At 38.3% G+C, this 16,810-nt stretch overlaps 1 protein-coding gene and 1 pseudogene across 2 annotated transcripts in view; one reads left to right on the forward strand and one right to left on the reverse strand.

The window, feature by feature from the left end:
- Nucleotides 1–8,669: 8,669 nt before the first annotated feature.
- LOC107502811 (zinc finger protein 471) overlaps nt 8,670–16,810 on the reverse strand; it is a 47,731-nt gene continuing 39,590 nt past the window's right edge. Inside the window, exon 7 of one of the 2 annotated variants that reach the window (XM_016130457.2) lies at nt 8,670–10,767. In XM_016130457.2, the coding sequence (XP_015985943.2) occupies nt 10,406–10,767 (362 nt within the window). In that variant the 3' untranslated portion in view covers nt 8,670–10,405. The remainder of the gene's footprint in view (nt 10,768–16,810) is intronic. The other variant, XM_036232256.1, reaches the window with a different exon arrangement.
- LOC118611518 lies at nt 14,990–15,144 on the forward strand (annotated as a pseudogene).

Below are 16,810 nucleotides of genomic sequence, written 5' to 3' on the forward strand. Positions count from 1 at the left end.
TGTTTTTGACAGTTTTTAGATAAAGATAGACAATGCAACCACCTTTACATTTCTGGAATAAACCCTCCTTGAGTATGGTATGTTATTTCAACATGACATTTTATTTGAAGATTTTACACCAATATTCATAATTGAGATTTACCTGTAATTTTCTTTTTTGGTGCTATTTTGGTAAGACTTTGGTATCAAAGGTTATGCTATCTTTATAAACATATATTTTTTTAAAGTTCTCATTTTTATTCTCTGTCACAAAACATTTTAAACAATGTTAATGATATTTTTGCTTGAAGGTTTTAAAAAATTTATTTGTGAAACTATTTGACATTGTTGCTTTTCTTGGGGGAGGGAGTTCTTAGGTAAGTTTCTACATTTCTTCAATGGTAACTGGTCTATTGAAATCGTCTGTCTTCTGGTGTCAGTTGTGGTAATTTATATTCTCCTAAAATGTCATCTGTTTCATTGAAGTTTTTAAATTATTTACAGAAAGTTGAGGAAAATAAATTCTGATGATTCTTTTAAGTACTTATGCATTGGAGGTTATTTAGTAGTCTTTCTTTTCTTGTGTTTTCTAGCATTTGTCTTGACAGTTTATATATTTTATTGGTTTTCTACAGAAGCACAGATTTCATTAAATCTACTATTTTCTAACTCATGTATCCCTACTTTTCTCTCTAGCAGTAAATATCCGTATACAAGGCTTATTTTGGTTTTCCTTAAGATTCATTTTGTTTTTTCTATTATCTTGAATTGGATACTTAATTCACTTACTTTTTATTTCTTATGTATTAATGTACATTATTAGGGCTTACCTGGGCATGAGCCTGCTGTCACATCTCCATTCACCACCCAAGGCTCTTTGCCTTGCTCCAATAAGGAGATCACATCTGGTTTAGAAATGCAAAGACCTGCATAAGAAAGATAAAAAAAACTGGCTATGCCGTGGCTATTCCAGAGGTATGAAAGAATCCAAATGGTATTGAAAGAAGAGTGACATTGTAGGAAAATATTGATAAAGGCATGAAAGATGACTGAGGTGGAAAGACTCCTATGGGGAGGTCACAGGAGGAAGATACTCTTACCTACGGAAACCAGATTCTTGTAGTTCTCCAACATCACCTTCTTGTACAAAGTCCTTTGAGCAAGATTCAGCCATTCCCACTCATCTTGAGAGAAGTCTATGGCCACATCTGTGAAAGTCACTGAATCCTGAAATGGCACAAATACAGTCCTGCTCAATCAGTGTTCATGCCCTTACTTACCTGAATCGAAGGTAAAGGATTATGCTGTTCACACTTTGTGGGGGAAAAAACCATTGTGTGTACATAAATGTATGGGAGGTCTAAACAATCCAGGTGATGTGGTTAGTTACTGGATAACTTTTCTGCCTAGGTATACTTTACATATGAAAAGAAAAATATGACAGACACTCTCCACATTTGGAGCATTTACAATTTTATGAAATGAGTGTTTATGAAAAACTGTTCATGACATTTAAAACAGAGTATCGTTCAGTACTAAACTATTTTATCTGTGGTAGAAGCTAGATCACTTTTCTATACAGAGAAATTAAAGAGCTCTGGGACTGCGAGGGAAAGTTTCAAGGAAGGATGCTGACCTGAAGAACATGATTTCAATCTCCATAATATATTCTAAAAAAATCTTGGTGTTCTTGAGATGTTAAAAGGTGTGCCTAAAAAAAGTGAAAGAAAAAAATGCCTAGTAACATTCTTTTCTTTTGAAATAAAAGCATATTTGTATTACGAGAGAACACATTTGGAAAGTTGGTTTTTGATGATCTGCTAAGAAGTATTAGGAGAGAGCATATGAAGTAAGCACATGTCATGCAACCTGTGTTTTGCTAGATGGGCTGAATGTCCTAACCAACTAGCAAGTGATATTAGTCATCCATTCTGTGGGTACCACCTGCAGATTTTCCATTTCTTATTTTGTGATTTCACTTATATCAACATCTAAGAATGAGTTTTAAATAACCATCAGAGAAAAAGGTCAGACTATTCTAAAGAATTCAGACTCTGGTACTGACTAGCTGGATGGTCTTGGCCAAGTTAAATAACTCTCCAGTGCCTCAGTTTATCTACCTGAAAAATGGGAATAATGTTAGTACCTACCTCATAGTAGCACTGTGAGAATTAAATGAAATAACAGGCACAGTATCTGGCTAAATGCTCAAGAATTATTACCTAGGATAATGATGAAGAAGGGATGGGAAAGAGGAGGAGGATGGGGCCCAAAACAGGTGAAACATTTCGTTCAATACTTCAATAAGAGTTTACTTATATTTTATCTAATTTCAGTATTCTACTGTATTTAAGAACATGGTCTCTAAAGCCAGACTAGCTAAGTTCAAATCCTGTTCTATTCATGAAGCCTATTAGTTTTGTTTTAAATTACTCAAAAGAACAGTCCCTTGTATTTACATATACATATTTACTAATTTCTGTTGCATTTCTTTCATTCCTGATGTTCCAAGTTCTCTTCTGGTATAATTTCTATGTGAATAAATTTCGTTGGCAATCCCTCTAGAAATCTGTCAATGAATAGTCTTAGTTTTCCTTCATATGAGAAACTATTTCACCTTCATTCTTGAAAGCTAATTTTACTGGACACAGTTCTTTTTTTTAAATACTTAAGAAAAGTTCGACTTCCTTCCAATTTCCATGATTTCTGATAAGAAATCCACAGTTTTTCAAATCACCATAACCCTTTATGCTAAACATTGTTTTTTGAGGTTTTTCATTTCTTTAGTTTTCAGCAGTCTTATTACAAAGTTTCCTGGCAATGATTTGTGTTTTTCACATTGGAGTTTGCTAAACTTCGTGGATCCACAGGTTTATGCCTTTTACTAAAGTTGGTAATTTTTCAGGCATTATTTCTTCAAATATGTTTTCCACTCCAATTTTTCTCTTTCTTTGGGACTCAATGATATAAATGTTAAATATTTTGGCACTGTCCTACAGGGCTCTGAGATTCTGTTTAATCTTTTCTTTCCTGTTATTTAAATTAGATAGTTTCTATTTGCCTTCAAATTTACTCTCTTCTTTGTCATCTCCACTGTACCACTAAAGCTGACCCAGTGAGTTTATTTTGGTTATTATAGTTGTCATTTCTTGATATTTTCTATTTCTTTGCTAAGACTCTCTATTTGTTTCAAGAATGTTCACCCTTACTTGGAGCACTTTTATAATAGCTGCTTCAATATTATTATCATCAGATAATTCCAACATCTGTGGCACATCGATGTTAGCATTTGGTAATTATCTTTCCCTGTGTGAATTGAAATTTTCCTAGTTTTTTGTTACCTAAGTAATTTTGGATTGTATCCATGACATTTTGGACGTTATGACTCTATGTCTTGTTTAAATTCTATGGCGACTGTTGATATTGTGTTCAAACTGCAAGTTCTAACTGGCCCTCTGTGAGCTGTGTTTCAAAGGCAGTTGCATTTTCAAAGCCTTTGTAGTGATATTAACCTCCATCCTACTTGTGTACCACTCATAGAGATTGGTCTAATCCTTAGTTTTAGGGTCAGATACGTGCATGAGGGACTCAGAGTAAGCCCTGGAGTTCATAAACCATTTTATGTGGTTTGATTGCCAAAGCTCCGCCCTCTCTGTGATCTCTCCAGTATCCTCCGTTTCCCTGGGGCTCCCCTTTTTAGTCTGGCCAGGTAACTGGGGCTTATTTATCCTATCCCACTGTGCATTTGCCACAACTGTACCTAGCCTCTGGGGAAAACTGGGAAGAGGACAGAAGCAGGAAAAAAGCAGTGAGGGGTTTATCCCACCCTCTGGTGAACAAAGCTTCTCCAATCGCAGAGAAAATTCCTCCTCCCTCAGAATTTTAGACTCCTGCAGACCCTGCTGCAATTGTCAGGCAGGGCACATGAAAACAGAACATTATTTTAAAGGGACACTTCCACCGCCACTCTGAGCTTTAGATCTCTTCTCCACTTCCTGAGCCTGAACTAGAAGGCTGTTCATGTAGTTCTTTCTATACAGGCTAATACCACTTCTGGGTTTTATGCCTGCTGAATCCATACTAGGAGGTATTGGGCGGGGGTGGTGGGGGGAGCTAAACATAACACATTTTTGGGAGTACTCCACATTTTGGGTTCCTTCTCCAATCTGCCTGCTACTATTCACTTTTTAGACACCTCAAACTGTTGCTTTAGGCACGCTGTTCTTGGTTTACAGCAGCTATCACTGAGAAAGATAGGGTGCAGTGTGCTCAGTCCACCTTACCCAGGACCAGGACGCTCTCAGTGTAAATTATTACTTTTAAAATTAATATTTCATTGGAAATTAAAAGCTCCTGGATAGTTGGTGCTTCCTGTGCATCAATTGTAGTTCTACATAATATTGTAGTTCTTCAACTTATGTGTGTGTGTATGTCTATGTGTATGGAACTACATATGCATGTAAGCAAATAGTAGCTACACAGGCACATTATAGCAAATATAGCTGATGCTTAAATAGTGCTTATTATGTGCCAAGTACTTCTCTAAACACTTAAAACATAACTCATTATTCCTCACAACGATCTGATAAATTAGTACTACTGTTATTACCATTTTATGGTTGTGGAAACTGAAATTAAGGAATGTCTAGTATATGGTGGAGTTAGAATTTGTACCCAGGCAATCTGGTTCCAGAGTCCATGTTACTAAACTTGATGACATACTCTGCCACTCTTTAAAGCATTCTCCTCCGACAACAATAATGCTTTTGTTTAGTGTTTAAATACTTAAGAAACAAGGTCCATTGGTAGTACACGTATTATGGCATATCATGTAAGAAAAGGTATTTGGCTTTGATATCACTTGTTCATTGTGTCTTTGATATAAAGTAAAAACAATTTTACTATCTTTAGTTATTTTTAATCTCCTCCACTTCCTTCAAGATGCAACTCAGGAATCACTTCCTCTGTGGTTAAAGTCCTCCCAACTCTACCTCCCTCCAAGTGTTTGTGACTGTGCAGGCAATATCCTGTGTAAGGTTCTCTCACCAAGGAGGCAAAAAAGAGCTAAAATAGATTTCTTCTTGACAGATAGTGGTCTGTCACAGAGCCTCAGTCCAGAGGAAGTAGCACCTTTTCTTAATTCACTCAAAGGTGCACATATGGGTGCTCTTAATGGCCCTTCCCTACTACTCCACAAGAAGTCTGCTCTCCATGTGCAGCACTGATCACATCATATAAATAAATGTTTGCTGCCTTTTCATTTCTTGAACAGACTGCAAGCTCTCTGAGAGCCAGGATAGGGATTCAGGAACTAGGTAGATCATGGCTTCCTTTCAAATTTCCTCGAAGGACTGCATTCCTGTATAGTCTGATGCTTATGAAAGGACTGAGCATGAAGGAATGGCTCAGGTGGGTCATTTCTTGAATGAAGAATAAATAGCAAATAGGAAGAAGAGGAAGCTCTGAAAGGTGTCACTGGGCTGTTTGAGTCTATCCCTGTGACACCACCACTCATCAGAAAGGGAAGAAATAGGAACCAGGCACCAGGGCAGAACTCTTAAGCAGAGTTTTCAGAAGCAAACAAATATTACCAAATCCTGAAAAGCAAAACTGTATTGTAAGGAGGAAAGAGAGAATACTAACTCACCGGGGGCATGGCTTTACAAAGTTCAATTCTCATCACCTCCTCCTCTTCCTGGCTCCTCATTTGAAGGGCTTTCCCCTGAAGAGGGCAGAGCTAGGGAGGAGAAAGTAGTGAGAGATTGAGCAGCTCTAAGAATCACTGCCTAGAAACTTTCTTCCCTTCAGCTCCCTGTTTTCACTCCACTACTCTCACCCATGCTTCCCTCAGTCCAGGGACTCGCTGGGGCGCCTGTAATTTACAGCTGGGGCTCTGCTCTGCATTTTCAGGCTGAGCACAACACCTCTCTCTCTCAAAGCCACCCATTTATTAACAACAGAGATGTACCAGGAATGCTACATCTATTACTACTCTGATTTAACCTTCATGCTGTCTTTGAAAACAGGAAATACTGTCGCCTCTTCACATATGAGACCTCTGGGAAATGAAGTCTTTTGCACAAGTCACATAGCTAGCAAATAACGGAGCCTGGGAACCAACCTAGGTCTATCTGGCTCTATCACCCAAAGTATTTGCTGAAGCAGACACCAGAATATAATAGAAAATATGTCTCCTGTGCAACTAACTAGCCAGGATTCCATAGATTCTATGAGACTTGGAATCGTCTTCCCCAGCGAAAGTCCACATGACTTGCAGATAACTGAACCAAAAAATCATCGGAGGAGGGGGCTAACACCCAAGTTCTCGTTTTGCTTGGCCCCTCTGGGCCAAGTCTCTTTTATTAGAAAGAAGATACAAATATCTGATGTAATTCTAGTTTCTCTTCTGTAAACTCCACTGCTTCTTGAAAGCATTATTATAATGATAATAAGAATGAATGCTTACTGGGCACTTACTACGTGGCAATGACTACACTGAGTGCTTTTCATTCATGACTCATTTCATCCTTATAACAGTTCTGTGTAGTATGTTATCTCCATTTTACATAAGAGAAACTAGGTCAGAAATTTTTTTTAAAAACTTGCTCGGTGGAGATTTTAGGATATGAATACCTGAAGTTACTTAACCCTTTCAGACTTGATTTCTTCAACTGTCCAAAATGGTTAAGAATACCTACCTCCAGCCCTTGTAGAAGAAAGAGATTACAGGAGAGCCAGGACAAAGGGATACTCCGGAGTCAGCCTGTCCTGGATCTGAATCCTGGCTCCTCCATTCACTAGCGATCACTTGTTCTTTCTATGATTCAGTGTCCTCACCTGTAAAAAGGAGATGAGGTAGGTTCCACTTCATAAATGCTGTGAAGCTCGGTGTTGATATTACCCAAAGGTTTCTGAACTGTCTGGCAGGAAAGGTCGGCTGTCATTAATGCATGCACTGAAACAGGTGAAGAACAATACATATGAATAGCACTTCCTTCCCCTCTCTCTTACCCACTGTGGGAAGGGAACGCTCACTTCCCTGGGTCCTTGGAGATATTCACAAAGACCGGGAAGCACTGTCTGTGAGATGACTCCTGGCAAGTCAAGATCCCTCTGAATTCAGCTCCATACTCTGGCCCAAGTGGACCCTCCAAGCCTTTTGGACTTTAGGGTCCACCAGCCTGAGGCCCGGGACATCCTCTTCCAACACTTGGGCCCAAGGAACGGCACCCCCAAGCCTTAATTTCCACCCTTGCAGCCCCACTTCAGCCATCTGTCACTCTTACCCGGGGTACTCAGTCCAGAGGACTTTTGGACGCTTCCCGAGTTCCGCCCGCTCCAGGTGTCGGCCGCCCCGCCCCAACGGGGCACTGGCCCAGAACTCTAGGGTTTGGCCCACGCTGGCTTCTTGGCGGTTGGGTCTGCGTGTGGGTAGGTGGTCTCCTCCAGGGGTCCCAGATCTCAGCCCCTCGTTCATTCCAATACACACCGCCTCTCACATGCTGCTGGAACTCGCACAGCGCGCAGAAACTCAAGGAAGGCGCAAGCTCCCTGCCCCGCCCTTGCAGTCACACGGCACACTCCCACTCGCCTGCTCCCGGCTGTCACGTCCTCTCTACACACACCACGCACCGTCGCCTCGCCCCCACAGTGCCTCTCCCGCGGCCCTCAAACAGCCGGCGTCCCGCCCCGCCCCTTCCCAGACCCCACTGACTCATTACGGCTAAGCAAGCTCTCGCCGGAAGTGGGCGTATCCCGCCGCGACAACCCCTGGGAAATGTAGTGCCCACCGGGCCGCATCCTTGTTCCGGAATCAGACAATAAGGTGACCAGGCGCAGTTCCCTTCAAGGCCTGGTGACCAGCGCCCTCTGTCCCCTGCAAGTACCGCCTGGGGTTAACAGTCACCTAGCAGCCTCTCAGTCCCAGTCCGACCGCATCCATAAACTGCCCTGGGACACCTGGGAGCCCTGGTCAGGTTCCCAGTGCGCAAGCGCAGCTGTCAGGTTTAGAAAGCTAACTGGGAGCTGGGCACTCGGCCGTTCGCTGGGGCCCAGTAGATGGGTCTAGAAGCCGAGCCTCTGGGAAGGAGAATCGATTCATTTCCATTTTGCCTGGTATTTTGTGCAAATGTGATTTGTGACTGTGTGTGTGACCTGACTTGTGTCATACCAACCAGTTCTCTGATATAATCTACCCCAACCCATTTTGTCCCTCTCTACTGGAACGAGGGCCCCATGAAGATACACAGCTCCTTAACACTATTTAGGGTTGTATTCCCTCCTACTGACTAGAAGAGTGTTTGGTGTACGTGTAGCTTAACAACAGGGATAGGTTTGAGAAATTCAGTTAGGCAAATTTCATCACTGTGCAAACACCATAGTGCACTTATACAAACCTAGATGGTATAATCTACTGCACACCTAACCTGTATGGTATAGTATATTACTCCTAGGCTACAAGCCTGTAGAGCAGGTTACAGTACTAAATACTGTAGGTGAATGTAACACAATGTATTTGTGTACCCAAGCATTTAAAAATAGAAAAAATAAAAATATAGTATCAAAAATTAAAATTGGCACACCTGTATAAGGCACTTACCATTGAACTTGCAGGACACAAGTTGCTCTGGGCGAGTCTGTGAGCAAGTGATTAAATGTGACAGCCTGTAGGACACTACTGTACACTAGTGTAAGCTTTATAAATACTTAGACTACACTAAATTTATTTTGAAAATTTATCTTTCTTCAATAAATTAATTTTAGCTTAATGTAACATTATTACATCACAAACTTTAATTTTTCGAATTTTCTGTTTTTGTAATAACATTTAGCTTAAAACAGCACATTGTACAGCTGTACAACATTTTTTTCTTTATATCCTTATTCTATAAGCTTTTTTCTATTCAAATAATGTTTTTCTTTTTTAATCCTTTTTATTAAAAACCAAGACACAAACACACATATTGACCTAGGGCTACACAGGGCCTGAATCATCAATATCACTGTCTTGCACCTCCACATCTTGTCCCACTGGGAGGTCTTCAAGGCCAATAACACAAATGGAGCTATCATCTGTGATGACAATGCCTTGTTCTGGAATACAACCTAAAGGACCTGAGCCTCTTCTTGAGATGTTTCTGCCTGAGACCCCTTCTTGAGAATTTCAGAAATATGTCCCTAGCAGTGTGCTTGATTTCCTTATTTCATCATAGATTTGCTTATAAGCAGATACTGCACCATAAATGTTCTTCCCTATTACTGAAAACCTTTCAACATTGGGGTCCATGTTTTCAAACTTGTTGAGGTCTCCAAAAGCTTCTGCCAAACCTATCACTGTGAATTCTCTTGGGTGTTCTTTTTCTTCTGCAGCTTCCTTTGCTCTTGCCTCTTCAGCTATGCGCTCCTGCTCCAGTTCCAACAACTCCTCATTGGTTAATTCCTCAGGAACAACTTCCAGGAGCTCCTCATCCTCATCCACACCCATGTTAAAGTTGTTTGCCATCTCAACCACAGCCTTGTTGATTTTTGCAACCTCCTCATCCTTAGCAAATCCTTTGAAGTCATGGACGAATCTCTTGAGTGTGTTTTTCCAAATGTCATTAATACACTCCTTGGTGACATCACCCCAAGCCCAAGCAAGGTTCTTGATGCAGTCATAGATGTTGTAATTCTTCCAGAATTGCATCAGTGTTGTCTTAGTGTCTTCCTCAATTGCAGCAATAGCCTGGGCAAAGGTCCTTCTCAGGTAGTAGGCCTTAAAAGCTGCTACAACTCCTTGACCATTGGTTGGATCAAAGAGGTGGTGTCTGGAGGGAGAAATACCACTTTGATATTGGGATGAAAATCACCAATAAAAGGAGGATGTCCGGGAGCATTATCAACAATAAGCAAAATCTTAAAAGGTATGTTATTCTCCAAATAGTACTTCTCCATTTCATTGGCATAGCAATTCAAGAGAGCATCTTGGAAAAGGAGCTGGGTCATCCATAACTTTTTATTGCTCCTGTACTACACTGGCAGTGTGTGCTTACTGATATGCTTGAAAGCCCTGGGGTTCTCACTGTGCCAGATGACAAAGGGCTTCAATTTGTAACCTGCAACATTGCCCCCAAGCAACACTGTAATCCTATCCTTAAAAGTTTTGAAACCTGGTATTGACTTGGCCTCTTATGAATGAAAGTCCTTTTAGGCATCTGTTTCCAGAAAAGCAAGGTTTCATCCATATTGAATATTTGCTCTGGCAAGTAGTTTCCCTCTTTAATCAGCTTATCTAAAGTTTCCAAAAATTCCTCAGCTGCTTTCATATCGGCACCTGCAGACTCACAATTCACTTTCATATTATGCAATGAATAACGATTCTTAAAATGTTTAAACCACCTGGAGCTAGAAGTAAATTCAACATTGTAGTTTGGTCTAGCCTTTTCTTTCAATATCGCAAACTTTTTGCTTTTGTAGTGATTGTCATGGTGCTGAGAGGAATACGCTTCTGTGTCTGGTCTTCGATCCAGGTTATTAGAAGTTTCTCCATATCTGATACAGGCCCCTCTCGAATTTTCGTTAGTCTTGTTGTCTTTAATGAAGCAGATCCTTTAATAGCTTCTGTCACTTTGTTCTTGTTCTTCAAGATGGTAGCTATGGTGGAATGGGACATGCCTGACTGGCGAGCAATAACCATCACTGATTTTCCACCTTCATAGTCTTTAATCACATTTAATTTCGTTTCCAGATTAATTGCTCGACGTGGCCTCTTGCCGGCAACGGCAGCAGTAGATTTTGTACACTTAGGGGCTATGGTGAACAAAATAATACCGGATTAAATCAAGTACCAGGAAAATGATACAATCAAGAAATGTGAAAAACACAAGATATATGAGGCTGTTGCTGGCATAACACAACATAGTTTCATAGAAAACATTTTTTCGTAAGTAGAAAGAGCACAGTCCAAAACAACAATAAAATGTACATACATAAACCAGTAATAAAGTCACTTATTATCATCAAGTATCACATACCATATATAATCATATTGCTATACTTTTATATGACTGGCAGCACAGGTCTGTTTACACCAATAACCCACAAACACATGAGTAATGAATGATCTATGACATCATTCAGTGATAGGAATGTTTCACCTCCATTATAATCTCATGGAACCACTGTTGTGTAGGGGGCCTGTTGCTGACCGAAACATCATTTTATGGCATATAACTGTACTAAGTGCTCAGAAAAAAGAAAATTACTTAATTTAGCATTAGCAGTCTCATTGTGACACAGCTATAGAAAATGGTCCATCACATGTGACCTAAAAATTAAGTCACTCAGACACACTCACTCACTCAAAGCCATACATCTAGACTCTGGCTTTCCAGGATCCAATTTCTCAGACTTCGTGGACTCTATAATGAAGCTAATTCTAGCTGTGAAGATGCTGTCTCTAAGTGAAATCTTAGTATTTGTAACATTTTCTAAGTGAAATCTTAGTGTTTGTAACATTTTGGTTATTTGAGTTATATAAAAGCAACGATAATACTTTCCATTTTAAGAGATATAAAGAGCTTGGAACCTTCACTTGCATCTTCACATACACACACAAAAAAAACATTCAACAAACTAAAAATTAAAAAATTGCAAAAAAAAAAAAAAAAAAAAGATCCACCAGGGAATTAAGGTCACAAAGAAAACCACCATGGTGAAATTTGTAGTCGGAGGAATACACAAAATCATAGCAAATATCAGCTTACCTGAAGCAGAAGCTGTAGGAGCCATAAACTGGTACAAATTCTTAATTGATAATTTTAGTGAATTACTGGACAATTAGTGTGGACTAGCTTGTGACTCCAAAAACTCCTGAGGGCCCCTACACATGGATTTTATCCCAAGAACTCCATACAATTTTCACACTAAAGACAGGTGTGTGTGTGTGTGTGTGTGTGTAGGGGGGTGGATGAGGGGGGGACCTCCTTGTGTTTTGGACAGGGGAGGGGAAAAGTAAATGTTTTGAAATATAGGCATTCTCCTTAACAAAGTCCTGCACTCCAAGGAAAACTACATATGAGAGCCTCTTTGGACCTGGAGGAAGGCCAACAGGGCAGCTCCAGCCCCTCTAGCCTTCCTCTCTCAGTCAGGGCTAAGAAAGACTTCTGAAGGTCACAGATCAAGGACTCGGGTCCACTGGCATAAAGAGATTTAATAATGATTATAGAATGCTTCCCCCTCTGATACTTTACTACCACACCAATAGCACTTCAGTATAACAACAGCAGATTACAACTAGTAGAAAGACACAGATTCTATTCGAGGAGTTCTGAGGGAAATCCAAAGACAATAGGCAGAAGGAAAGAAAGCGAAGTAACCAGAGGAAACCAGTCTCTAGCAGCTATAGCTACAGCTACAGTAAACATTAAACACAACCCAGATCCTAGCCAGATGAACATAAGATCCACCTAAAAACTTAATTACCTTGGTTTCTATTACCTAGAATATCATATCCAGCTTTCAACAAAAAATTACAAGGCAGGCACAAGAAAAAGTAGTCTGACAAGACAAAGCAAGCATCAGAACCAGACTCAGATATGGCACAGATTTTGGAATTTTCATATCAGGAATTTAGAATGCGTATGATTACTATGTTAAGATTACTAATGGGAAAAGAAAACAACAGGCAAGAACAGAAGGGTAATGTAAGCAGATGGGTGGAAACCCTTAAAAAATAATCAAAAGCACTGTGACAAAAATAATGCCCTTGATGGACTCATCCACACAGGTGAGAAAAGAATGAGTTTGAAGGCAGGTCAATAGAAACAAAAAGACAAGTCAATAGAAATTTCCCAAACTGAAATGAAAAGAGAAAAAAAGAATGAGAAGAAAAGCCTTAAGAAATCCGAGAGTTGTGGGACAATTGAAAAAGTGTAACTTATATATACCTGGAATATCAGAAAGAGAGAGAAAGCAGAAGACATATTTGAAGAGTTAATGACCGAGATGTTCCCAAGGTTAATGACAGACAGCAAACCACAGATCCAGAAAGCACAGAGAATGCCAAGCAGAACAAATATACATATACAGTGTAAACCCAGGCATATCACAGTCAAGATGCAGAAAGTTAAACACAAAGAAAACCTTGAAGGAGTCCGGTGGAGGGAGGGAACCTAAAAGAGGGGAAAACCAATAATAATAATAATAATAATAATAATAATAATAATAATAATGATGTTAAAACCAGAGATGGCATAGAGACAAACAAAATATTATGTAAGTTAACTGTCAATCTGGCAATCTTGCTAACTCTCTTACAGGTTCTAGTTCATTTTTACAAGTAGATGTTTCATATCACCTACAAATAATGACTGTTATATCCATTCTCTTGCTATCACTATATCTTTTCATTCCTTTTCCTTCCAGAGGATGGTGGATCTCTCCAGTAGTAGGTCTAGTACCATGTAAAACAGTAGTAATGACACTGGATACACCTGTCTTATTTTTAGTATCAAAGTGAAAGCATAAAGTAATATTGTACTTAATGTACAATGTGCTACTGAGTACAATATTTTCTTGTTGTTTACCTAACTGGTGCTTTCCTACTGTAATCATATAACTTTCCTCTTTTCAATTCTATTAATGTGGTGGAAGACTGATAACATTTGTTTAGTCAATTTTGCCTTTTGTGAGAAAACACTACTCAATCATGTTAATTTTTAAGAAATTGGTGAATATACAGTTAGCTAATATTTAAAATTTTAGTGTATATGTTCATAAGTGAAATGGACCTTTTCATTATATTATATTGTTCTTGTCTTATTTTGGAATCAAAGTTATAGATTCTTATACAATGAACTGGGCAATTTTTTCCATTTTTGGGGGATAACTTCTTTAAGAGGAATGAACCATTTCTTAGTAGTTTGGTAGAGCTCACCTTTAAAGCCATCTGAATGGTATTCTTCTAGGATGAGAGGTCTCCATCATTTTGCCTGATTCATTCTCTATAATTCTTGTGCAATTTTATATTTTTAAGAATCTAGCCCCTTCGTTTAGATATACAGTTGGCTAATTATTGTGTCTAAAGTTATTGTTTTTCAGTTGTTTTTTAAATGTTCTCTTGAACTCTCATCAGATACTTTGATGTAGTATGAACTTTTTTAAAGACAGAGCTTCAGATACTGTTATTCTACCTTCCACATTTCATTCATTTTCTTTTTTTGTGTATGTCTAATTGTACTTTACTTGAATACATAATTTGTTCTTGCCCTTTCTAATTTCAGGATAAATGTAATTAAAACTTCAAATGTAGTGAAAACTTCAGCCACATTGTATTTTATTTAAGTATTTCTTAATTCTCATTTTTTTATCCATTTTAACAACAATTGAATTTTAATTGAAGTATTGAGTTCATTTATATTTAATGTAATTACTGACAATGGTAGATTTAGTTTATCAATTGCTGTTTTATCTTTAACTGTTTTAGTTGCTTTTGTCCTCTTTTCCTGATTTCTCTTAAATTAACTAGAACTTCATTTTAATTGACTTTTTAGGTATAATTCTTTGCATTTACATTTTATATTTATGCTAACTTTAATATGTTTTAGTGGGTGCTCAAGGAATTATAATATACGTCCTTAACTTTTCAATGTACTTAAAGTTAATATTGTGCCTTCGCATTAAATATAAGAAATTTGCACATATATTGTTCTACTTACGTCTCCATCACTTATGATACACACACACACATACACACACACACACATACACACACATCTTCATGCATTATAAATGCCACGATACAAAAATAATTTAGATAACTGTTTTAAACAAAGTTTGCAAAAACTAAGAGTGAATAAATATAAGGTTAAAATTCTTTTTAACCCACATATTCTGGTGGTCTTCATTCCTTCCTCAAGATCCAAGTTATCTGATATTTAGCTCAAGCTTGAGGAAATTCCCTTTAGCATTTCTCGTCATGTATATTTGCCAGAAACAAATACATAGCTTTTGTTTATCTAAAAAAGTCTAAATTTCTTGGTCTTTTGGCTAAGGTCAAGTATAATATCTGTTCTTATCAGCTTAAAATATATTTCACATCCATTTTTGAAGAATATTTTCTCTTGATATGGAATGCTACGTTGAAAGGTTTGCTTTTATCCTCCTAGCACTTAAGTGTCATCCCATGTCCTCTGTTACTGATTATAAAAAGGAGTCATAATTTTGTTTGCCTAATTCCCAGGTTTTCTTTTTATCTCTGGGATTCATTATATTCATAATGATGTGTCCAAGTGTGGTTTTCTTTGTATTTATCTTGCTTGGGGTTTTATGACATTCTTGAATGTGAAAATATGTATCTTTCACCAAATTTGGGAAGTTTATGGACATTATTAAAACTGGTTTCTATTTCATCTCCTTTCCTCCCTTTTTGAAATTTTGTTTGTTAGACCTTTTGATATTATCATACAAGTCACTGAAGCACTATTCATTTTCTTTCGATCCTTCTTTCTCTATATTTTAATGTATCTATTTTCAGCTTCATCAATTCTTCTGCTACCTTCAATTCGCTGTTAAACCTATTAAAATTTTACTTCCAAATATTGTATTTCTAATTTTTAGAAACCTCATTTCCAAATTTTTATTCTTTGGCTAAAATTCCCATCTGCTCATTCATTAATCCCACTTTCCCTTATATCCTTCAGAGTAATTAAAATAGCAGCTTTAACGTTCTTGTTTGCTAATGCCAACATCTGGGTTATCTTGAATAGTCTATCGCTTTTTCTCTTGCATGTTGCTTATGTTTATGTGTTGTTGTTTTTTCTCCCATATATCTAATAATTTCGGTTGCATCTTAGGTTTCATGAATAATTAATACTTTGTAGAGAGACCGTTAATATTCCTGTGAAGCACATTTTTATTTTAGTAGGCAGTTCACTTGGCTGAACTCAATCACCAAATTCTGTCTCTCCTGAGATAGGCAGCAGCTGAAGCCTTTACTCAGTTCTTTCAGCCTTAGTTGGAATGCTTGAAATTTGTCGAATACTTGCATATATAAGGGAGTAGCCGAAAATCTTAGCCTTTATAAGTGCTGATGAAGGCTTAAAAAAAGGTGAGAAAACCCTTATTAAAAGCTGGAAGAAAGGGGGTTCTTGTTATGTAGTGGCAGAAGTTTAGTAACCTATTATTTGTGGTTAATGCTGAAAATAGAGCTGGCTGGGTGATCTAGCTAAGGAGACATTTCACCATTGTGTTGTTTTCTTGCTGCTTATAGAAACATGCAAAAGGAAAGATAAAAATTGAGGGACTGTTAACAAGGAGCAAGGATAAGATGGTTGTGAAAAATCCATAGCCTCCTTTGATGGCAGATGATGCTAAAATCGATAAAAGGCTTTTGGGCAAAGACAAAATCCAAGGTACTGCTAGAAAACTGGTCTAGAGAGAAAACTAAGGGTATGACTGTAAAATCTGTTGTTAGAAGCTCAGAAAAGTCACAGCTGGTATCTCAAGAGTACTGTTTAATCACACAAAGACTCTGGAAAGAGATTAAAAAGGACCCACACAGATACTTTGATTTACACGAGGAGGCCTCTAAGAAGCTTATCTCAACGAGATTCACATGAAGTCCACAAAGTTTTCAAGAATATTCGCTCTGCAGGTAACTGCCAACTTGCAGTGAAAAGGATGGACACAAAATGAAGAGACCACTGGATTCCCAAAATTTGAAAGCCAATAAGCAAGATTAGAAAACTACTGAGCTGAAATAACCTAGCAGAACCAAGAGTCCGAGGGGTGTAGAGTTATTCTCAGGCCTTGAGATCTAATCAAGGAATTTTCAAAAATTTTTCTGGCCAGA

Source organism: Rousettus aegyptiacus, unplaced genomic scaffold (genome assembly GCF_014176215.1).
Source record: "Rousettus aegyptiacus isolate mRouAeg1 unplaced genomic scaffold, mRouAeg1.p scaffold_m13_p_14, whole genome shotgun sequence".
Lineage (NCBI taxonomy): Eukaryota > Metazoa > Chordata > Mammalia > Chiroptera > Pteropodidae > Rousettus > Rousettus aegyptiacus.